The 15360-nt window shown below is 38.3% G+C and overlaps 1 protein-coding gene across 2 annotated transcripts in view; it reads left to right on the top strand.

Annotated features, from left to right (window-relative positions):
* Positions 1-14431, top strand: part of Task6 (TWIK-related acid-sensitive K[+] channel 6) — a 69133-nt gene extending 54702 nt beyond the window's left edge. For both annotated transcript variants that reach the window (XM_070655949.1, XM_070655948.1), the window contains 6 exons: positions 3753-3874; positions 4387-4787; positions 5608-5763; positions 6424-6599; positions 7086-7415; positions 7650-14431. In XM_070655949.1, the coding sequence (XP_070512050.1) occupies positions 4661-4787; positions 5608-5763; positions 6424-6599; positions 7086-7415; positions 7650-7967 (1107 nt within the window). In that variant the 5' untranslated portion in view covers positions 3753-3874; positions 4387-4660 and the 3' untranslated portion in view covers positions 7968-14431. The remainder of the gene's footprint in view (positions 1-3752; positions 3875-4386; positions 4788-5607; positions 5764-6423; positions 6600-7085; positions 7416-7649) is intronic.
* The last annotated feature ends 929 nt before the right edge of the window (positions 14432-15360 follow it).

Here is a 15360-nt window from a genome sequence, read left to right as displayed (position 1 = left end):
GAGAAATTAATTTGCCGTTCGGAAGACTTCAGGGAAAATTCTTCGTCGCCTGAGAAAAAAAAAAAAGTCGGCCGGAGATACGTCACCCGGCTTCTTTCCCCGAAGACAAAGACTTTTCCCAGAAACTATAACCGTAATTAATCGTTCTTTACTCGTCTGCCGCGGCTTATTGTTTCCCTTGGTTCAGCGGAGCAAATAAGCCGTTATCGCAACAACCCTTTAGAGAAACGTGCGTATAATAATCGATATTAGGGAGCACCGCGAACGGCGCGGTAGTTAACTGGTGTTATTAAACTCGTGACCCGTCCAAGGGTATAACAATGAAGATCCTATCGCGAGATAATAACTGGATGACACGGAATTGCGACGCGTCTTCCCGTAACGTGACGGGGCCCTTCATCCTTTCGGTCGGTCAACGGACGTAAGATATTCTTCTTACGAAAAGAAGAAGCGGAAGAAAAAGGGAGCGTGTGTGGCCTTGTTTTCTTTATATTGTATGGGTATACGTGTATGTAACCGAAATCGCGCGGGCACGGGATCGTCAATCATTTTTCTGCGCCCTTTAAAGTATCCATCACGACGTTCTAGAAGGGACACTTTGCACACTATCCGAGAAATTTATCTTTGACTAAGAATTACTACTACTATAGTTCAATATTTCGGTACGTGTTAAAATAATTGAAAAATTTTGGGGCGCGTGTTATATTGTTTTCTTCTCATGTGTATAAAAAAAAATCAGAGAGAGAGAGAGAGAGAGCTAATAAAAATACTCAAACTCGTTTAAAATTATTTGTACAGAAAATAATATTGTATAGAAGCAATTAATAACGATGAATTAATATTTAGCTTGTTTCTTTTTTTTTTCTTTTTTTACGAGAAATGACTTACGCAATCAATCTAACTTGTCGTTTGCTCGGTATCAACTAGAGAACTAAAAAAAAATTCTATTACACGGTGATGCGTGGATTAGATATAAACTTCTGAGCGTCAGATTTGTTAATCGATCATTAATTCAGGGCTAATGTCGCGAATATCGGGGGTTCGAGTGCATTCAGTAGACCCTCCGTCCCGTGAAAAGAATCGCCGCGATTCTAATCGCGATCACGTTGCTTCACGAAGGGATTTCTACGATCTCTTCTTTCACGAGTTAAGCGTGCAAAGAGACGGCTTTCTCCTCTGCCTCTTTCTTTCTTTTTGCCCCACAACGTCTACGTATAGCGGATGGAAGTTTTTGAGGCAATTTATCATACATTCAATAAAATACAGGTCGGCAATTTCAAACCGACTATCGCGCAAGCGTTAATTTAAATCATGAGAAGTTAAAAAAAAAAATAGAGAAAAAATAAAAAAACGAGAGGAAGGGAATTTGTGAGAGGATTTGATTTAACTCGACGTTGCTAGATTCGCTGCTTGAAATTATTAGAACTCCTCTCAAATTGGATGGATGAGCAATCTTAAATTTCTTTATTAGATATCCGCTCGCGAAATTTTCCTTTCCTTTCATATTTCTCTTTTCGCATACACACGCAGATGAACGCGAAATGCCCGACCATTTACATGCCTCATTTTGAGTTATTTATATGTGCACGCCGCCTTTTTTCCGACGGTTTATTATCGCTGAAATTGTACCTGCCGGATATTCGCTATAACGCCGGGCTGGATTTAAATCTAAGATACAATTTTATTATACCGTCGATTAAGTTCGTTATTTAAAGTCCGATGAAAATTTCATATTCCAATAAGTGCTTATTGCGGCCGTACACATAAAAGCTTCCATAAAAATACGACTTGGTAATACCCTACATGTTTAATGTAGCGGAATAACTCGTTTTTATTCCCTTTTCATTTTTGAGCATTATATCCATAAGGGAAAAACTTTGCCGAAGCACGCGGTACGTATAGGTGAAAGGTTTATCGTGATAATCCAGAATAGCACTATGCGGAGGATATTAGTAGAAATCAACGACTCTGAAATGGACACGATTCCAATGAGTTTAATTTTGAATGTTCGAAATGTGGGTAAAATGTACATTTCACTGATCCGCGCTTCCAGTTTCATGAATAAACACGCATTTCAATCCACCCAAATTACCGCAGGTTGTAATCTTTGATGAAAACATCGCTCTTGCCCGCCCGCGTAAAATTGTTTTGCTGTAATACACGGCTGTCTGATCTTAGACACGCATGTTTTTAACGCACGGGGTATTATATGTTTAACTAGAAAAAACTATGCGCGCGCTATTTTTTAAGAGACGATTACGAACTATGAAAAAAAGAAAATATAAAAAATTATATGACTCACCGAACTGCATGAACTTCAGCGGAGTTGAAGAGTTCTGCCGGTGACTGTAACATAAAATGGAAAATATTAATGTAGACACACCAGTATATTAGTTAATAAAATTAATTTAAAAAAAAAAAAAAAAAGGTAAAAGTTTTTTTTTTTTTTTTAATAAAGATTTTATTTTACAAAATTGATTCTTACCTATAAGTTGCTCCACCGATGCAGGATGCCTATCCGAGGCCTGCTCCTCCTCTCAGATGGGACGTGACGAGTCCTCCTTCCGCGCACTGGACACTCGCGAGCACCCCGACCGTGATTTTACTCGCGAAAATTAATTAACACTGTCGGGCGTTCCTGTCCAACACTCGCGTTTACAATCAAGCCAAGAAACTACGCCCGAATACTTAGCGAAATTCGCGAAGCGACCGACGAACCGGCTGCAGTTCGTAAAATTATTATTACCGGCGGTGACGGTACTCTCGATGACGATGATGGACGCAGCTACGTCGACCTGTAACAAAAAGAAAATATATTTAATTCCTACGTTGCACGTGATCACCTTGTGAGACATATACGCCGAGCGCGTGACCTCTACTTTCGTTCACTACGCAACTATTAAAATACGATCATGAACTGATTTTTTAGACTCCGCATTTCTACGCCACGAATGAATATTCACCAAATCTATCGTGGACCCGCCGATTAAAACCCTCGTCCCTCGAGCCCGATGTACTCGCTGATGCTTCCGGTATCGGCAAAGAGACACGAGTCTAATATACGCGTGCACGTGGTTTTAACTTACTTTGCATCGAAAAGATGTAGTCGCCCGTACGCTTGATTAGTTCAGGAAGATGATTCACGCCTGATTATATGCCCCTGGCCCGTCGATTGCGCCTAGATCTTTAATGCGTACGGAGCACGTGCTGCGTACGTACGTATTACTCGACCGCTGGAGAAGGACAGAGCGAGAGTGGGGGTAGTGGGGGAACTCAGCTCGCGCGGCACGTACGCCGCTCACCCTTCCCCTTCCTCCTCCCTCCCCCCGGCTACCTGTACGTCGCTCTCTCTCTTTCTTTCTCACCTCTACACGATTTAACGCGTTATAAAAAAATTTTTATGCTTAATATTAAATTGCAAACTTACCGCTCCAACGAGAATGTCAAGCTGGTGCTCCTCTGACGAAAGTCTTCCTCTGGATTTTAATCTGAAACAAAAAAAAGTTATTTTATTAGCAAAAATTACGAAAATTAAACTTGCTGCGTTACAATAAATAATGCAGTTGCGTACTCTTCGCGTATTTTTTTTTTAAAGAAATTTTTAAAGAGATCCCAGTTGGAAATTAAATCGAATCTACCAGACATCGTTTCTTGAATGCATTATCGTGAATTAATTTCTCTTTTAAATGTGTCGCATCACTCATCAGAATTTATTGTTCTCTTTTCTTTTCATAATTACTTTTGGAAACCAGCGGGGGATGCTAAGCTGAGGTATGGAGGGTACGTTGTAGCTGGGAGCAACGAAAGCACTGCCATATCATTTTGCTCAACTCTTCGTCATACCTAAAGAAGAACTCGGCGGAACAGGTTGCAGGTGAGCTAAACTTACAGATCTCTACATCGGCATATTTTAACCTCGGTCCCGATTCTCATCGTGGAAGATTCTTGCCAATAAAAAACCCCCCCCCAAAAAAAATTCTAAAACCAGTCATCTCCTTCCTTTCCTCGCTCAAGAACGATTACACCTCCCCGCATCTGAATTTCAAGTTATAGGAAAGCGATTCTGTATGAAAGAACCGAACACTCGGGGAAAGAGTACTAAAAAGCGTTGAATGAAATCGATTTCAATCTTCGCGGCTCATTCTTAAGTGACCCACATCTTTAAAAATAACGCGAGGCACCGTCGGATCAGATTCGTAAATTTCATCCGTATCATTGGCTCTCGCTTTTGGTTGCGAGATCGATTCGGTGCTCCAATTACGGCATACGCCACGGTCTCCCGCGTTATATTTTATACAAAGATATTTGCCGTCGGTCTGATTTCAATCGCACGATAAATTCGCCCGTCTGTGCGACGCACGTTTCTTACTAGACGCTTTCTTTCAGCTTTGATAGGGCAAAGGAGGTGCGGCGGATTCGGATTAACGGAGACGATTGCGAGATTGCCGCAGCAGGAAAGCAGATATTACGAAGACGAGGAATCGCGCCTTCTCAAGTCTAGCGTTTCAATAAAGAAGAGAGGAGCCCCGTCAGGTGTTACCTTTGGAAGAAGAAGAGGAAATGGGTTCGTCATAGGCCCGGCAACCCAAATCGTATCTCACTGAGCGATGCAAGTAATTAGGGCCGGGGCCCTGCTAGTGAGCATGTGGCTCACTAGAGAATGAAGAAGCAAAACGTCCGGACTATATCATTAATCGTCTTTACGCTTACCTATCTCCTCGTCGGTGCTGCAATCTTCGACGTGCTCGAGTCCGAGACGGAGAAATCACGCAAAGAAGCGTTAGATGGTGAGTAATCGAACCGTTTATGCTCCGTGTAGCTTCGAGGTAAACGCGGAATGTTCCTTTCCAATTAATTGTATGTTAAATATTTTATTTTATTTTATTTTATTTTATTTTTTTTATTTTAAACTCAGAGTCTGCTTCTTCGCTTTTCTTTTAAGGAAAAGAAAAGTGTGTTGTTAGTGCAGAATTTTTTAGGGATATTAAACCGTGTTGTACTTGGATTTTGTAAAATATAATTTGTGTATATAACAATTATTTAATTTTTCTCAATTGGACTTCCACGGAATTTCTTTGAACGCGGATGGAACTAAGTGAAAAGTAAGCGCCGTACGAGAACTTGGTAAGATCATCGGAGACGTGAAATGTCTCTTATAGACGTTTCTACGACGGTTTTAGGCATCTGTGTAGTCTGAGGTTTCCTTAAGCCCCTTTACTGCCATTTGCGCAGATTACTTAGCTATATACCGAACAATGTGCGCTATGTAAGAATGAGAGAGGCATTAGTGTGCAATCGTGTGTGCGGCGACGGCGGTATTTGTACGAGACATCGGGGTGTACGTTATGCAGAGAAACATTATCTCAATATGTCGAAACTCAGGAACTTGATTCTCTCCTTCTATTTTTCTCAAAACATTTTTTTGTACAATTAAAATCACCAAAATTTTTTTTTAAATTGTGAGAAATTTTATGTTATTTTCGCACGCAAGTTATTATCCAAAATTCAAGACACGTATGATGATATTTGTACGAAGCTTTGGCTTATTCTTGACATCCTCGAATTTTAACGTCGACAATTTAATTAACACGCTCGTTTTTCTTGCAGACGCTGAGAAAATGATCATAGAAAAATACAATATAAGCGAGGAGGACTTCAAGATCATGGAAACAGTGGTGCTGAAGACAGAACCTCACAAAGCTGGCCAGCAGTGGAAATTTACCGGCGCGTTTTATTACGCCACAACGGTCCTCACCACGATAGGTACATGCCGCAGAGTTACTCCGTCGCTCCGATTATCATCTGGCCGTTCAAATTGAGTTTATTACTCGTAACTGCCGTTACGTTACTATCCATTTGCATTGAAAACTTTCACGATAACCCGTTTGGCCAATACCCAAATGCGTTAATTTAAAAAAAGAAAAAAAAAATAACAAGTTTGATTTGCAATTCAGATCCCTTTTAAACTTTGTTAAAAAGACTACCTTTTTTTTCTCTTTTTTTTTTATTCTTTTGCATAATAGCAAAAACAAAATGTTTCTTTGCGTTCGAAACCTTTCTGCTATTATTTCAGACGTACGTTAATTTTTATCTTTCTTTTTTTTTTATTCGTCGCGTAAAGTGATTTTTGCGAAAATTCATAGGCAAACGATCGCGATTTTGAAATCGAGAGTGATTGTTGAACCAACGCGCGGACGGATTGTCAGATATATTTGCCAGTCAATGCGTTTTAATCGATTTAGCTGTTTTCCATCGGGACAGAGGATACGCGGGGGGCTCCACACTGTGCGCTATGTTTCCCCAGTTCTCGCGCGAAATGTCGCGCTTACATTTGTGAAGCCGGCCGTTGTATTTCTGCCGATTGTTCGCGAAAAGCTGGAAAGGGGCCGTTAAAGTTTGTTCCGCATTTCATTTATATTTCAGGTTACGGACACTCGACGCCGAACACCGTATACGGCAAATTGTTCACGATGTTCTACGCGATCATCGGTATCCCACTAGGGCTCGTAATGTTCCAGAGTATAGGAGAACGCTTGAATAAGTTCTCGTCTGTCGTAATACGAAGCGTAAAGACGCTTCTAAATTGTAGGGACGTCCAGGTAACGATAAGCTTAGCCAATCCACGTGCTACGTTGGCTTGTTTTTCATCTCGCATGCGCATCCGGGCCGGATTTCATCACGTTCTATTTCTCGAGCGACATTGAAATTCGTAATCTCTTCAGAGGGAATTATAAAAGTTAATTAAACGAGCATGAAAGTGTGTTCCTGCTCAAAATTCAAGTAGCATTACTGCAATAATCCAGGTGGAGTCGATAGAATTCGAGTAAAATCCATTCAATTAATTTAAAGCAGAGACACTCGTGCGGAGTAAAAGTAGATGGCATTGAATTTTGGGAAAGTTCATAGATTACCGTATGAATTAATTTTTATACTCACTTTCTTCTTCTTTAATGATAATGTTCGATCGCTTCTCTATTAAAAATTAAATTATATTCCAAGTTTTGCACTTTAAATGTTTATTACATGCATGTAATAATATGTAATGCCAATTTGACTTAGAAATTAACACGTAATGTATATTGCAGGCCTCGGAGATGAATCTCATCTGCGTAGTAACGACGTTGTCGTGCCTGACGATCGCCGGCGGCGCCGCCGCCTTCTCCAGATACGAGGGATGGTCCTACTTCGATTCTATTTATTATTGCTTCATCACCTTGACGACAATCGGTTTTGGCGACATGGTCGCGTTGCAGAAAGACAACGCGCTCAACAAAAAACCCGAGTACGTGATGTTTGCCCTAATATTTATCCTCTTCGGCTTGGCGATCGTTGCGGCCTCGCTTAATTTACTGGTTTTGAGATTCGTGACTATGAACACGGAGGATGAGAGACGAGATGAAGCCGAAGCATTACAGGTACGAGTTTCCAACTTCTCAAAAAAATATATACGTCTATTCATTTTATTTTATTGCATGATTAGCGTCGCAAGACTCTCCGTACGTTTTACCTCGCTGAACCAAATGAAGTAACGAGTTTTCGACATCCACAGATTAAAACGGCATTATTGAACGAACCATTTAATTGTCCATTTTTCCAATGAACGTCTGACACGTACAGAACACTAATCGAGCATCTTCGCACTCCCGCAGGCGGCCCAAGGCGCGGTGCGTCTCGAGGGTGACGTGATAACGGCCAACGGCTCGATATTGTCCGGCCAAATTGGCAATCACGGCAACGCGATGTCGTTAGACGACGAGGCGTCGGTGTGCAGCTGCCGCTGCAGTGGATTCCAAAGAAAGCAGCGGAGACCGCGCTTCACGGTGCGCCGTTCGCCCGGCAAAATTTCGCATTTGCTGCCGATGCAACAGCTGTCGGCGTCGAGCGTATGGGGCGACGATCGGCAGCCGGCGCCGCACGCTCCGTTGCTACCTTTAACGCCGCTATATCATCACCGCGCCAGCATCTGACGTTGCTCTGCCGCAAGGAGTGTAATACTCCTTGACCAGCCGGATCACTACCACGAGCAACCGCGGCGGGTGTCCGTCTGAGGGGAGCCTGTGCCTCTGCCCGACAGCCGGCGGCTTCAACGAATTTCAGTCGTCGTCGAGACGGCTATCACCACCGCTCCGAGTTCTCTTCTTCTCGTACTTTCTCTTTCTCTCCTCTTCTTTCTCTCTTTCCCTTCTATCTCTCTTAATCTCTCTCTCCCTTTTATCGCGTTCCGCTTTCGTCGAGCGAAAGTAAATTTGTCTAAATAGTTGAGAGATTGGGGATCGGTTAAAAATTGAATTGCTGAAATTGTTCAATCCCGATCGTGACGGGAATGAATTTTCGATGCGCCTGTGAGTGAAGAATGAAAAATTCAACGAGTGAGAAAGCGAGAATTTATGTTAAAGAGATAAATGGCTGTGTGGTTCGTCAGCGTCAAGCGTCATTAAGTTATGACAAGCGATGAGATTCTATATGTGTGATAATTCCGCAGTGATACAAGTTTACTTTTAGTGCATAATATGTAACAATGTGTTATCTTTGATCTTTCGTGGCCAAAGTTATATTTTTCTCCTAGAAAAAAAAAATATAACTAAAAATATTTACTGCAATAATATCTATCGTAAAAATTAATATAGATTTACATATATCGTTTTACATTCACAATTTTATTGGTCGATTTGAGATTTTCGTTTCTCAATAAAAATTTGACCGCATTCAGAATCTCAAGTGTAGAGCGTCTCAAAAAACCCTTGATAACGCTGATAAGTTAGAGCGGATTGAAATAAACGAAAGAAAAATTTCGTTACTTTGGAACTGACGGAGTAATATTTCAAACATCTATTTCAGCGTATTCAGCGGTACAATTTTTACGTTCGCTTTCCGATATTCCCGCACTTGATCATTTTTTTTAAGACGTGATAAAACTACAAATTCGCAGAATCACGTCGCAATTACGATTACACGACGATCTTGAAAAGATAGCATGTACAAAAGGCTGTGCGGAGATAATTATGTATCTAGCATCCAAAAGAGTTAAGTACGCGCGCAAGAACACGTGAAAAATACATTTACGAGGAAGTGAATGCAAAGGAGTGCGAATGCCGACGAGCGAGACTGTGAATGAGTGCGAGCGAGCGTGCGCCGTTTGTATGCAAGGATGTAAGAACGTGTGAGAAAAGAAGAAAAATTCGAATATCATATATGTACATCTTACATTCACGTTCTCGGGAGAGAGAGAAAAATATTAAAGAAATATAAGTACACACCAAAGAAAGAGATCAACACAGCTCTTTCGTCAAGAAAACATTTTGCAATTTGTATATAATATAAAGTATGGAAAGAAAGGAAACTACGACTTTAGGTATACGACACACGAGGCGTTTCGATCTTATAGAGATATATAATGTGTATAATACATACTTGTAAGATACGTCACGATTATTATCAAGCGAGTTCGCGAATACGTGATATAAATATATATAAATAAATATATACATATATATATATATATATATATATATATATATATATATATATATATCCAGAAATTTCGACTTTCCATCTATTTATTATTTAAGTGCAAATCGAGATTATCGAGATGGCCACGGCCGCATAGATTTGTATAGAGTTCAATAGGTTGCCGTAGGTCTCCTGAAATACACAAATAGGTGCCGACACGATTGACAAGTGTGTGCGCGGAGGTAAAAAGAAAAGAAAAAAAAAGTTTTACGCGAATTCGCTCCCCCGAATTTGATCATTTATAGTCTACCTACGAAGAGTCAATCCATCGAAACACGAAACAAGTACGTGTATTTTCGGTAGATGCATTATCATACTATAGGATGAACACGAGCGGAACAATTCTCTTGCCTTTTATCGAGAAGTAGAATCTACTCGGATATTTTTAAGACATATATTGGATTGCACGTATGCGAGTAGCCATACGTAGAAAACGTTTCTTTATCCGATCGGATGATATTGTACACAGGAAAAAAAAAAAACGCTGACCGGTACGGCAATTCTTTCGTGAGAACGTTTCGTTATTTAAGTAATACTCACTCGTAACGCGGCTTGTTTTCATTACAGTATATAGTCAGAATTTTTTAAAAGTCAAATATCTTTAAATTACAACAATTTAAAGATATTAATGTTCACGTGACCAAATTCAAAGGATATTAATGTTTTTGCGACCAAATATAATTTGTAATATTGTACATATGTAATAACCATACTAAGAAAAAGGCTGCGGCGCGTGATCTTGCCCATAATTTCATAATTTCGAAGTAATGTACGCGTTATATACCCGTTTGACTTAGCGATACACACTGTCGGTACCCTCGCAGTCTCGTAATGCGATCCGTTTTTGGCTCGATCTCGCACGATCATAGTTTCTATCAGTACAGTTTCCTATTATCAAATTTGTTATAATTAAGTAATAAAAGGATATTTCGTGTAAGCAATCAGAGGATCAAACCGTAAACGGACCGTGAGTAGGCTGAAGTGTGTATTGATCTTTAACGTAAAATTTTAAAGAAAAAAAAAAAGAAGAAGAAAAAAATACATTTTTCTTCGCGCGAAAACAAGTGTGTAATTATGAAACAGCCGTACTTGTCGACCGTTTATCGATTATGCCATTTCACTTATAAATATCTTACTCCATAAAAAAAAAAAAGAAGATAAGAACTGCTAGAACTCCCGTTTATTACTACTATTAATTACGGCGAATTAAATCTGTAATATAGATAGTAACAAGAAAAGTAACGCGATCGCGTAGATCGTACAAGATTTTTATGAAATAAGGAAAGTAAATAAAAAAAAAAGAAAAAAAAAGACAAACTTGACGAAGATATTAAGATAGTAACGAAGTGAACGCGTAATAGCCATGCATCTTGTATTAATCGATAGTCGATGTAACGTTTATTTCATTCGCATTCTATTTGACGCATTATTTCAATTTATTTGGCTAATAACAGTAACATTCACGAGTCTTTTCGAAATGGCAGATATCTTAAAACGTTTAAAACGATCGAGCGTTACCTATTTATTCTTAAACTTCGTAGTTCATTATCTAGTTTACCGAACTTTACTAGTCTTCACGTAACGTAAATAAAATTTTGAATAATCGGATATACAATTTTTTTAATTCTCAGGTGAACGATCATAGCGTCTTAAGATAATACAAAGACTATATACATTTTCATATAATATTTTGTATTTATTGTAACACTATAAAAAGAGATAATTGAGCTTATAATATCAAGGCTATAGAATTAGCTGAGAGAAAAGAATAATTTCTCATTTGCTTTTCGACTTCAAATTATTAAGTAGATAAAAAAGAAACTATTACATCATCAGGATGCAGACTATAACTTTAAGAATAGATGCAACATAATTTTGTTTGTAATATTCCATAATCCGTAACGTGATTTTAATCCAGTATCTCTTATTGAAAATTTCACGTCTAAAAAAAAACTATGATTTTGATGTTAAAAATATTTCCTATTCGACGGCTAATCGTCTAAATGTTTCGCAAAATAACAAACGTGAATGAAATGTGTTTCCATTGTTTTAATTAAATGCAGAATGAAATGATATTTGTGAGTGCAACGTTCGGAAAAAAAAAAAAAAAAAAAAAAAAAAAAAAAAGAAACGGAAACAAAGGTCCGACTAACGTCACTGTAATTATATACCACAGTGCCATAATTTCCTGACGTACGTTTAAATTGCCATTACTTGTATTATTTTGATAAAAAAAAAGAAAAAAAAAAGTATAAAAATGATAATAAAATATATTTAAACATTAACTAATTTTGTTTTGAGTAAAAAAAAAATTTTGTTGTAATGCATTTCTCTTGAACGCCGACGAACAATTAATAATAATGCAAAGTAACATGGCGAAATAATTCACAAACTTATAGGATAGTGCATCTACATGCAATTTCCCTATTTTTGTGAAAAGATTAGTCTTGATTGATACGTCGTATTATAAGGATGATGCCAAAATATAATTTCACGCATTATAGTATAAATGGCCATAAAACTGAATATGAAGTTTCTATCGATAATAATTGTAAATTGTGAAAATGTGGCGCGTATTTCGTCACGAAAAAAATTTTTATTAATTGTATATATACATATATATATATGATATATATATATGTGTGTGCGTATGCTTATTTTCACCAATGTAAATTAACTTCGATCCTGGTTTAATTCACCTTCTGTCCCCTTTTTAGTTCTGGGAATTAATATGCAAAAATAAATTAAACCGAAAGTAAAGTTAATCTACGTTAGTGAAGACGAGCGTGAGTCTTAGGACACTTTGCTTCGCATCTAATTTGACAATTTTTGACACGCCATTCAACGATAAGCCCGCCTCGAAATTTAAACGGCCGATGCCTCGCCAGGACTGCGTCCTGTTCACCGTTTGCAATTGTAGATTAATTTTTACATAAGTATAAATTGCATTTTGTTAACGACTTCACGTACGGTGCATTAGTGAGGAAAGATCGAATGGTGATGTGGAACGATGTCAAAGTAGATCGAAGTACGCGTGACACTTCTTACGTATGAGGAGAGTTGTACGATATATAGAGTGAAACATACGCTTCGTTAAAATCGTAGGATTACGTTCACTTCCAAGCCTTTCCCATTTGATGTTTTGTCGTTCAGCTACTTAAACGAATCCCATCGATACGGCGTATCGGCGTGAGGTGTGTACCTAAATATGCTAAAACTATCAACGATTTTATGACCAACGCTAGCTTAGTTGATATCCCGACAATTCGACGATATAAGATAATTTTCTTTCTTTCTAAGGCTATAGTCTAATTAATCGGAACGCAATGAGACGACACGGCGTTTGAGAACTTCTTGCATTTTGCGCGTCTTTTGCACGACGAATGTTTCTTATTTCGAGGATAACGACAGTGTTACGATGTATTTGCTGTCTCGGATAATCCTAATAAGACCAATTGCGAGCGCAACACGCGGTAACGAGAGAATTCTTCGTTCTCGATAAATGCAAGAATGTTTAAAGTAGATACAACGCTTGCTCGGTCGTTTCTATTAAGCGGACTAAAGTCTTTAGCTTAGAAATTGATTTAAAAAAGAATTTTTTTAAAGAAAAAAAAAAAAAACAAAACGATACATCAGCGGCCTTCCAAATGTCTAGAACACCTGAAGTTAAAAGAACGCCTCCGTGTAAAGCTCTAATTAAAGTAAATTGAGAAAATAATTGGATAACTGATAATCGTTGAATTAAGTAAAATAATTCTAGTCTACTCGAAGGTAATTTATTAACTCTCGCTTTGTCAGAGCTCGGTGGGTACGCGTGCGTTTTATTGAAAACGTTACGCCCTGCGATATTTTAATCCCTTTGGCGCGTTCTTTTAATTCAGGTTTCCGGAAAATCCATGAGAGAAACGACAGTACAGGCACGTGCCGGACGCAAATCCACCGTGCTCCGCACACACCTGCGGACAAATGTGCACGCGCGGTACACGCGGCGGAGAAACATGTTTGTGGATTATGAAGAAAAGATTTGAACCTCGTGCATTTTTAACTTTGTATTTAAGTAGGTGACGGGCACGAGGAACGAGAGTCTGCTATTAATGTTACCTTACACGATATAACAATAATACTTGTAATAGCTATAAATTTACATTACGACGTAACCGAAGGGAATATGGAATTTAAAACGAAAAAGAAGGAAAAAGGGAGGAAAGAAAAAAAAAACAAAAAAAAAACAAAAAAAAAAAGATTTAAAAATTCACGCAATTTTGCTATTATTGTTATAGAGTAAAGTTTAAGTGCATAGTTACGAATTTGACAAACTAATTAATTAATCAATTACAAGCATCGAAGTAATTTGTCGTGGTCTTAATCGATTTACTGATTCGTGCGGTTCTTAAGTCGCGAAAAGAAAAGAGAGAAAAAAAAAGAAAAAAACAAAAAAAAAAAAGAGAGAAGTAAAAGATTTGTAAGTATCTAGATGTTACATTCGGATATTGTATCTTTCAAAGTTTCGTAAGATTTTACGCTTCTATTATTCCATTTGCGGCGACTTTATTGGCTGTTATCTTCCCGATAACGAATGGAATTTAAAAACAAATTTTTGTCGTAGACAGAAATTTTTCGGGTCTAATGAATTTAGTTGAATGGACTTTATTCGATAAGTAGGGGCGATACGCCGGCGGTTTCTTTTGAAGAAACGACAAGCATATTCGAGATACGAGACGTACGATTTTGTCGCCGGAATAAACGACGAGACGGGGGAAGAAAAAAAAAAGAAAGAAAAAGTTCAAACTTCTTTTGGCAGATTGCAGTTGACTTGCAGTGTCTTCGACGTGTACGAAAATTGTTATTCGCGGTGATTAAAAAAAAAAAAAAATATTGTAAGATGCAAATCAAGAATTGCGTAATGTTCCTCGACTAATTACGACTAACGATTTCGATTGGAGGGGCGGGGGAGAAGAAATTAAGAAACCGTGAAAAAGGTGACTACATATCTCTTGTTTTCGTGTATTATACCGTGCGCTCTTCAAGGGCCTTCGGAAAAAATATTAAAAAAAAAAAAAAACGCCACTCATAATCGAGATTAATAATCGACGTTGAAAAGTTTTCAAGGATAATGAGAAATAAGTGGTCGACAATGATTCAAGATGAGACGCGAGGGAGTGATCGAAATCAGTTCTCAAATCCCCTGCCTGCACACACCGCCATGTGTAACGACATTTAAGTGGATCGTAATTTGTAAATTATTATGGACTTCCTATTATATGCTGGTATATAATGATACATGTGCTCTGCCACAATAAAGCAGTTTTTTTTATCTACTCCGCTGCAGTTTTCTTTTTTTTTTTGTCTTTTTTCCGCCACGTACGAGCCAACGAATTAATTTTCACTAATTAACGCCCGTTGTTTTTAGATTTATCGGCGCCGCGGTATTAGCTTCAATCTTTCCATTTTTTGCACCTAATTAAGGTCTACGTAATTAAATTGCGTAAAACGTAACGTCCCAGTAATTTATGATCCTGTATACGTATTAATATTATTTTGAAAATACATTATAATTTGCGTTATGATTAATCGCCGTGATTTATATTTCTCAACGACGATATATTAACGATCAAGTAAATAATGTTGAGTTTTCGTTTACCCAATTGAATAAAAGTAATTTAATCTTACCTTCGTGTGGGTAGTTAAAAATATCCGTAGTCGTCAGTCTTGAGATTCCCTCGGTGCCAAGAACTCGGAAGATGCTCGAGAAGTAACAGGGAGGACGAACAGGAATTTAAAATGAGTAAAGAAGTGACCGCGGACGGCGCTTCCACCCCGCTGCCAGCGCTATCTTTCGTCAAACAGCGC

This window comes from Cardiocondyla obscurior, linkage group LG04 (genome assembly GCF_019399895.1).
Source record: "Cardiocondyla obscurior isolate alpha-2009 linkage group LG04, Cobs3.1, whole genome shotgun sequence".
Lineage (NCBI taxonomy): Eukaryota > Metazoa > Arthropoda > Insecta > Hymenoptera > Formicidae > Cardiocondyla > Cardiocondyla obscurior.
This window is presented reverse-complemented; position numbering and strand designations above follow the sequence as displayed.